The sequence below is a fragment of the Poecile atricapillus genome, chromosome 3 (genome assembly GCF_030490865.1).
Source record: "Poecile atricapillus isolate bPoeAtr1 chromosome 3, bPoeAtr1.hap1, whole genome shotgun sequence".
NCBI classification, from domain to species: Eukaryota; Metazoa; Chordata; class Aves; order Passeriformes; family Paridae; genus Poecile; species Poecile atricapillus.
This window is the reverse complement of record NC_081251.1, coordinates 16,164,662-16,173,843: the sequence shown is the minus strand read 5'-3', so window position 1 is coordinate 16,173,843 and position 9,182 is coordinate 16,164,662. Positions and strand designations below refer to the sequence as shown.

At 48.1% G+C, this 9,182-nt stretch overlaps 1 protein-coding gene across 1 annotated transcript; it reads left to right on the top strand.

Moving 5' to 3' along the window:
• Positions 1-2,684: 2,684 nt before the first annotated feature.
• ID2 (inhibitor of DNA binding 2) lies at positions 2,685-4,759 on the top strand. The gene is made up of 3 exons (XM_058836046.1): positions 2,685-3,139; positions 3,380-3,444; positions 4,115-4,759. The coding sequence occupies exons 1-2, from the start codon at positions 2,792-2,794 to the stop codon at positions 3,434-3,436; spliced, it is 405 nt and encodes a 134-aa protein (XP_058692029.1). The 5' UTR covers positions 2,685-2,791; the 3' UTR covers positions 3,437-3,444; positions 4,115-4,759.
• Positions 4,760-9,182: the final 4,423 nt, after the last annotated feature.

The following is a 9,182-nucleotide window of genomic DNA, read 5'->3' as shown; positions in this document are numbered from 1 at the left end:
GGCGGCGAGGGGCTGATGTCACGGGGCTGGCGCCGCGCAGTCCGGGCCGGCCCCGGGCGCGGGGCGGGGCGGGGGCGCGGGGGGGGACGGCGCCCCCGGGGCGGCCGCGCTCCCGTTGCCGCTCCGCGCGCCCAGCGCCGCCGCGGGCTGGCGCCGGGCGGGGGAAGCCGCGGGAGCGCAGCCCCGGGTTTGCGATCCCGGGGGCGCGGAGGCGAAAGCGGCGCTTTGTGCGTGGCTTCGAGTGGCGGCGGCGGCGTTTCGGGACTGGGAACCGGCTGGAAAAGTCCCGGCTGAAAACTAAGAGGTGTACGCACCGCTCCCGAGGCACTCGGAGCTACCTGGGACGGGTCCTGGAAAAGCCCCCGAGGAACAGCTCGCAGCACTCCCCCTGCCGCTGGTTTCGGGCTGCCCCCGTACCCGCAGTGTCCCCGGCACGCCGGGCAGCGGGACCGCTCGTGGGGCCCGTGTCAGAGAGCAGGAGCTCCCAGAGCTAGCGAGCCGCTGCCAGAGCTCTCAGTGGTAAAACAGCAGAGCCGAGGGAATCAAATGTTAGGAAAAGCCACTTCTCCTGGGGGAAGCGGAGCCTGGCTGTTCGCGGTCTCTAGTTCGCGTTCAAAAAGCGCACATGACAGTCATTTGATGACAGAGCAAACAGACAGGTTAGCCTCTCCACACAACTTCCCGGTGTTCCAAAAAGCGTGCTAAGCTCTTGGTATGGAAAACCGAAAGCAGTAATAGTGGGTCCTCTGCAGCGCCCGGCCTGCCGGCCGGTGCTGCTGCGCTATCCAAGAACGACAAACAGTGATGGGAGAAGTATGAACATATTTACGTTGGCTATTAATACGCTAAAACCACTCAACATTTCTTCCACTGGTGCCTTCATTAGAAACGCAAGCATGTTGCAGGAACAAAACCTGTGGCCGCAGGTCAAGTACCACCGCCAATTGGTATCTTACAGATGTAAGGGTTGAAGTCTCCCTAAATTGTGATTATAAGTGAGTCGTTAATTGGCAAGGTGTTTTTTATTATTATTTACTCTCGGTAACTGCACTTGAACAGTGTACTTGTCTTCCTATCAGATTGAATGTCGAGATTCACTTTCACCCTTCGCGTTTCAAAACGCGTTGAATTGTGTTCCTGTCAGCCTCGGCACCGCCTCCAGTCCACCCCGGAGAACAGCCCCGGGGCAAACACCCTGGTGTGACAGTCACCAAAGTGCCCTGTTAAAAGAATAGCCAACCACCACCTCAGGAATGCTGCGTTAATTGGGAAAAAACCTGATGTGGCTCTTCGCAGCTTTGTCTCCAAGTGTCCATAATGTTCCTCTCTCACAGCCCCGACCCCCTTCGTGTAGCTATGCAACAACCGCGCAGATAAATCCAGCATTTGTCTGCTTTTAATATTTATGATTGGCAGCACAATCCTCACTGATTTTATGGATGTATGCGTTTACTACGGTTTTGTTTGCAACGAACACTGACGCGCTTTAAGCATCTGTGTAGTTTTACAATTAAGAGAATTGCTGCGATTTGTGCAGAATTTCATTTATATTAGTTGCATATATACTTTCACACTTTTGTAAGTTGAACTTTGCTTAGATAGTGTGGGGAAAGTGGAACCTGTGTTCGTTTGTTATGCAGCCGGTAGCATAAGCAAAATAGAGGAAAATACAGTGAAACTAAACTTAAAAAAAAAAAAAAATAAAAATCACTTCTCCAGCTCAACAAAACAAAACAGAAAACCCCCGAAAACTTTTTCCTCTGGAAAGTTTCTGGAAGATGTTTCATTGGCTGCAACCAAAAGCTGCTAAAAGTACAGCGTGTAGTAAGCATTTGCATTTGTCACCAGAAACAATCTATGCATAATTAATGGCAGTACTGTGTCACGAGCACTGATAGGGCGCAGATGAGCAGACTTTCAAGGGTAATACATGTAAATGCACTTCCAATATGCAGATTTCCTTAATGATCTCCAATTAATAGCATCATCTGAAGTAGCCCTGTTCTCAGGAAGCGGGGCGCTACGAGTGACGCCTGCCTGGCTGATGGGGTGCTCAATGTCCCGTTCTCACCAGGACAGAAAGTTGCAGTGAGGTTTATAGGCTTATTTTATCTTTAATCTTGATTTATTTCATTCCTGCTTACAGCCGCAGCCTACAGCACTGGCTGCAAATCCGCCCATTGACTTTCGCTGCCGTGTACTAAGTGGGGACATGCAAACACCGCCGGGATGCTCCAATTCCCGGTGACCTGGAGAAGGTTCAGCCCTGTCCACCCCTCGCTGCAGCGGGACCTGCGCATCCCGCACCGCGCTCCTGGCGCGGCACCGCCAGCCCCGCACACCGCTGCGAGCCCGTGCAGAGGTCGGGGTGCAGCGGCGGACGGACGGGGAGGGAGAGGAGGCACGGAGGGACCGCTGAGGGCCGGGGGGGAGCCCTGAGGGCCGGGAGGGGCGCTGAGGACCCAGCGGGAGCACGGCACTGCCGCCCCGGGCCCCGCGCGGCCCCGCGCACTATTTACTCCCTCAGCTGTGCGCGCGGCCACGCCCCCCGCCGCCATTGGCCGCCCGGGCGGAAGGCCCCACCAGTGAGGGCGCCCCGCGGTGATGGACGTGCCGGCGGCCGCCAATGGCAGCGAGCGCGGGCCGGGCCCGGCGGCGGCCGCCGTATAAGAGCGGCAGCGCAGCGCCGGCCCTCAGTGCGAGCTCCGGCAGCGCCAGAGCGACAGCACAGCGCTCCGCAGGCTCCAGCCCACCCGCCCGCCGGAATCGCGCTCTCCGTCCGCCTGCCAGCATGAAAGCCTTCAGCCCGGTGCGGTCCGTCAGAAAAACCGGCCTCTCGGAGCACAACCTGGGCATCTCCCGGAGCAAGACCCCCGTGGATGACCCCATGAGCCTGCTGTACAACATGAACGATTGCTACTCCAAGCTGAAGGAGCTGGTGCCCAGCATCCCGCAGAACAAGAAAGTGAGCAAGATGGAAATCTTGCAGCACGTCATCGACTACATCCTGGACCTGCAGATCGCCTTGGACTCGCACCCCAGCATCGTCAGCCTGCACCACCAGAGACCTGGGCAGAACCCTTCCTCCAGAACTCCTCTGACCACCCTCAACACAGATATCAGCATCCTTTCGCTACAGGTAAGCGCCTCCCCCGCGCCCGGCTCGCTGCTGAGCCCGGATCGGGGAGCTCGGGCGGCCTTAGTGGTGTCCCCAGCGCGGGTGGCGGGTGACAGCGGCCGCCGTGCGCTCCCTCGCCCGCGGCGGGGCTGGACGCGGACGCGCCACGGTGGAAGCGCTGCGGGAGCCGGGACAATCCGCTACCGCCTCCCGGTGAGTGCTCGGCCACCTCGCCCTTACCCTGCTCTTGTTTTCTCGCAGGCGTCCGAGTTCCCCTCAGAGCTCATGTCAAGTGACAGCAAAGCACTTTGTGGCTGAATCAAACGGTGAGTGCAGCCCACCTTTTTTCCTAAACTTCGGGTAAAAACTGCCTCCCCGGGGAATGGGAGGCGTGATGGCAAGTGCTAAAAATAGGTCCTAAAAGTTGATTAGGAGATGCCTTTGTAATCAGTAAGAAATGAGACTAATAACTGAGTCTTCAGGTCTTAAGTGTGTGTGTCGCTAAGGTTCACCCAGCAGCACAGGCTCCTCTGATCCTTCTCGCTGCTTAATGCAAATTCTTATCTGTTCTTGGAGCCTTAACTTCCTGGGCCAAAGTGACTGATTAAGTTGGGAATCTTGGCACAATTCCTTGAATTCTGTGATGTGGGATTGTCTGCGCTATCAGTTAAATAAGTGACTGCTTTTAATCAAATAATTGCTCTAAGAGGCAGACTGGCGCCTCAGAACATTGCGTTTACAGAGATCTAAATAAAGATTGGACTGAGAATCCTCTTCTTAGCCTTTCCCTGGAGTGTATGTTATTTTTATGTTCAATTTGTGCTCTTGAGAGCGAGTGTGTGAGCGTGTATGTGTTGCATCTGGACGCCAGGGTTTGCCCAATCTCTGAGTGTTTGGTTAAATGTTCAAACTGTGGCTTCCTCTCTGGCGCCAGTCTGTCCGGATCTCTGCCCTGTTAGCATTCTCCTAAATATGCCTCTTTTCAATCTCTTGCAGGTGTTCCACTGATGAGATTTTTTTTTTTCTTTTGCACAAGAAAATGTCTACAGGATTTTTTTTTTTTTTTGAAGTGCTGAATTTATTTTTCAGCTGTATCTGGAGGGGGAAATCCACATTCAAGTAAAAGGACCTTTTAAAATGAATAAAGAAGAAAAAAAAATCAAGTTTGATCTTTATCCCCACCCGATTTTTCAACTTGGACTGAACCTAGTTATTTATGAAGAGACTCTTAAATACCCTTTCCCTAGTTGGAAGGCTTCCTTTATATATTCCCAGCGTGGGGAGCGAAACAAAAATCTCACAAGGAGTTGCCCATTTTAAAGCAGACTTTGCCTTTTTTTCCAAAGGTGGAGCGTGAGTACCAGAAGGATCCAGTGTTCAGTTTTTTAGGAAAGTGTGTGGTCAGAAATTACCTTTTTGACACAAACCTAGGACTGAATACTGTGTATATATTTATATATAAATATATATATATGAGTGAAACCTTGTGAACTCTTTAATTAGAGTTTTCTTGTATAGTGGCAGAAATATACATTTCTGCAAAAAGTGTAATGATGTACTTAATCATGCTAAACTTTTTATAAAAGTTTAGTTGTAAACTTAACCCTTTTTATACAAAATAAATCAAGTGTGTTTATTGAACTGATTGCTTGCTTTATTCTTTGGGGACCAACTGTTTGCTGGCTTTGATTTGTGTTTTTGTTGTTGTTTTTTTAATACTTATACATTGTTATGAATTTATCAAGTAAAAATTCAAATATGTAGAGACTATAAAGAATAAAATTACCTGATGTGTGTAATTCTTGTAACTTGGAAAATCTTATTTAAGTGTATATTGTAATCTTCTAAGTCATCTGCCTGTAAACAGTGTGAAAGGAACTAGAAAAGGAATTTATTACACAAGGGATGCTATTGACAAAAGTGCTTGGAAATGTACAAAAGCAGTTAATCCTGAGGCATTCCCATGGAGTATCGCCTTTTTTCTTTCCTCCCACCCCTCTGAATGATTCAGTTCGGGGTAGTAATGGCCCAGATCTGTTAATTTGTGCTTAGAATAATCACTTGGAATTAAGGGTTGTGGGTGGTTATTAGTGCCCCAACTATTAAATTTCTCTAAAAAGGCTTTGAATGTGAGAGTTGCTGATGCGTTAACATGGGCTCTAGAATGATGAAGTGACTGTTGCCTTTCCTCACTGGAATTTTCATGCTTCCATGCAATATTTCAATGAAATGGGCTTTCTAATCAGTTGCAGCAGCTTCTCCATATGACTAAGATACTGAGAATTGAGTTAAATCGCTGTTGTGTTACTGATTAAACTTTGGCTGCTCCTACAGGGACTCTCTCCATAAGAATTAAATTAAGTTTGAAGTAAGAGTCTAAATTCCTGAAAGCCAGAAACGGTTTATTTCTTCTTTCTCTTTTGCCCTCAGCGATGCACTATCCCTTATTATTCCAGGGACACTTACTGTACCTTATGGAGCCACTGTTCATTAAGTATGTGTAGCTGTCATAAGACAGTGGATGTGGGAACTGTGCCTTATCAGATGACATCCTAATTTAAGCGCACGCATAAACTTCCCCGAAATGAGAAGTTGAATTGTGGGTCCTACTTGGGAATAAGAGAGTCACTTGTAATCTGAAAGAAAGAAACTTCACTGGTGCTTAGGGGTAGGTACAGGTCTGGCAGGCGCTGCGCTTTGGGCCCGAGGGAGCGTCTTTAGGGTTTCTGTGCTCTGGGGACTCTTAGTGTGAAAGGCCGGAGCCTCACCTGGGGCCAGTAACACTTTCCCTAGCGAACAGGTGGGTGGGTGGTGCTCTGGGGCAGCAGCAGCTGCCTTTCCTTGCCCTTGACACCAAATCCATTCACGTAGGCTGGGAGAAAGCCAGCTCTGATCTCTTCTTAATACTGACGCTGCCCTGCCCAAGCAGAAGCGCGCCCTCTCAGAGGATCAATGCAATCAGAAGACAAGAAGGGTTAGCAAAAGCTGGGACGGGCCGGGGGGTGGGGAGAGAAGGACACGGCCCAGAGTTGATCTGCATCTCCCCGAGCCCAGCCCCGCAGGGATTAGGGAAAGCTCCGTGCAGCGCACGCCGGCTGTGCCTCCTGTGGCCAAACCTCGCTACTGTCTCAGCGCCCGGAGCGCAGGGCTTGTTCCAGCTCCGTGCAATCAACGTTTAACCCTGACAGCCCCTTAGTGAAATACTTCATTGCCGCACATCAGCCCGCCACAGTCCCTAAAATACTCTTTTCCCTGTATATTTTACCCAACTCTTAACAGCAGCACATTCGGGGCTGTAACCAGAGTATTGAGATCTTCCACATCAGTAATACTCCAGTGCAATCGCCACCAAATTTCCCCGTCAAAACTTAATTTTTCATCCTGCTGCTCATTTTGGGGTGAAACAACAGTAAGTCACTTTAAACTCACAGTTCATTTTATAAAATGAAAGAGCTGCAACGGTCAGATGAGTATAATTATTTTAAGTCAATGCCTTTAGAAACTACGGTGTTTACACTCTGATATTTTTAAGCTACAGGATGATTAACACACTTGTAGAATGAAAACGATTTTCTTATCATGCATAGCCAAAAGAGAAATTCACAATTTACAAGGCGTGGGGAGCTGAGCAGGAAAACAAACAAACATGCTTTTAAAAATGTAAATTAAGAAAGGAAAACATTTTTCCTCTTTCAAAATTAACTAATTCCTCGACTTGACAATGCAATCCTACAATCAGAACTGGGGGCTTAAATCAGGTCCTCCCTTAGAGATTCACTCTTTGATTTTGTTCTTCAGATTTTGTCATTCAGAGATAAACAGCAAGGTCAAAGCAGAGTGCCCAAAGCCTTAACATTAATTCTCTTAAGTTTCCTTGAAGGTGTGGGATTTCATTATTCTATACCATTGTCATTGTCCCAGAACACATCAGAAAAATCTGTGACATTTTCACCACCTTCCCTGGCCCATTTACTGTCTCTGTACACAGCTGTTGTCCATAGTCCTGTTAAATGAGTAGCTGAACACAACAGATCAAGACGACCTGCAGTCAAGTATGTGATAGCAAAATAGTTTCGGTGACAATCATATTTAAACTCTGCAATTTGTTTTTGAGTAGGCTATGCATGAAAGTTGCAAATGCACCTATAGACAATTCCACACGTCGGGGCGGGAGGAAACAGAGATACGAGAGGATTCTGTCATCTGGAAGAGAGGTGTCCAAACCTGGCTTTTCTTGTTTATCACCCTTAATAGCACATGGCCCAGCTCCCGACCTTATCCCAGTCAGAAATCGACAGGCTCACACCCACGGGCGGTAGAGGAGTCCCTCCAGCCCATTCCAGGTAAGGGAAACGCAGAGAGCAGGCTGGGGTTTGTTTACTCACCCCCGGGCAAACAGCATTGTGTCTATCGCACCGAAACCATTCGGGAGCCACCTGCAGAACCGGTGCCAATATTTTGACAAAAACATGACCGAGGGCGCTGCCTCGGAGCAGGGGCAGGACGCAGCCCGGGCCGCGGGGCTCGGCGGCGGGCGGTGCGTGGAGGGCCAGTGCCACCCTCCGGGCCGGCCGCGCAAGCACCGCGCTCCCGGCTCCGCTCCGCAGCATCGCCTCCAATGCGGGCGCCGCGGAAACGCCGCTCCAGCGAGCTCCTTCCCGGGCAGGGACACGGCTTGTAAAAACCTACGGAGAAATCTGCTTTGAAACACCAAATACTTCGGTCGTAACGCAATGAGAAAAGCACCATTTGATAGAACTAATTTGTATTTGACTCTGGAAGGTAAAAAACCTTCTCCAAACAGTCTAGTGTGTGTTAAGGATTCTTCTGTCGAACACTTTGCAGTCTGGATCAATTCATGCGGTATGGGAAAGAGATAAAATTATGATTTGCTCATGAGAATTAGCTGCGAGTAAGAATGTCTTCCTGTGTTTACCACTGCCCTTGCTTTCTTACAAGAAATTATTTACACAGCTTTTACTGGAAGCTGTAAAGAGGGATGGCAGAATGCAACTGTTGCATAGCAAAATAAAACACTGGCATTAAATTTTGTTCAGAAAAAGGTTTTCACAAATGTACTCTGTAAAATTGCTGTTTTGCAAAAGTACTTTCCAATTCTGCAGATAAATGAAAATGTTGACTCTTTGAAATCAAATTTGTTTTACCCACATTACCATACTCCTCTCTAGAACAGCCATAAAGTCCTAAAGTGTAGGAGCCAAATGCAAACAGTATTTCAATAAAACAAGCTGATATTGCAACAGCCACTGTTTGTGTGAGCCACTAGCTGAAGCAAATTAAAGGAGAAAACAAAAGATGAAACAAACAAATGCTATTACTTTTGGAGTCACTCATGATAACTGAGAGGAATTTATATTTCAATTGATTGCTTGTCTTGAAAAAAAATATTTTAAAAGGGCGGTCACTGCACTGGGCAAGAACTATAAATAAGGCCAAACTGAGAAAAATTAATTGCACAGGAAGCGCTGCAGTGGACTTACTGCTGTTAGCTGCCCTAGCAGCACGTTACTTGCTATTTCACAAAAACACAATGAATGGGTAGATAAAATGATATTATGTGAAGCAACAAGGCCCATCCAGATTTGAATCAATTAAACTAACTGCATCACTTGCCAAAAAGAGTACGTTTTTTATAATTTCTAGTAAGTATCACCACAAATTACACCCTGTGACTAACAGTTTTATATATAGATCAGGTATTTCTCCTTAAAACAAACAACCTGAAACAGCTCTTAAGCTTAACTACTGATGAACTTCAAAAGCTTACACACAGTTGTTTGTGGGTTGTTTTATTTTTGGTTTTTTTTCCTCTTTTGAAGAACTGGACTGTAAACCTACTGAATTTGTCTCTCATTTGTATGAGAACAAATTATTTGGATACTTACCATCTTGCATCTGAGCAGACACCAGACCAGCAGTATTGCCTCACTGAAGCCCACCTCTTGCTAACAGCTGCAGTATCTGATGCTGATGGAAGAGTGCAAGATCAGCTTTGGGTGGTACTTCCTCCGTGTACTCTCATCATCTCACATGCTCCTAGAAC

What these genes read in the sequence shown, in the direction of transcription:
- ID2 (XM_058836046.1), top strand. Translation starts at nt 2,792, where the DNA reads ATGAAAGCCTTCAGCCCGGTGCGGTCCGTCAGAAAAACCGGCCTCTCG. An exon ending in TCAGCATCCTTTCGCTACAG is followed by an intron (nt 3,140 to 3,379) that starts GTAAGCGCCTCC and finishes GTTTTCTCGCAG; the next exon opens with GCGTCCGAGTTCCCCTCAGA.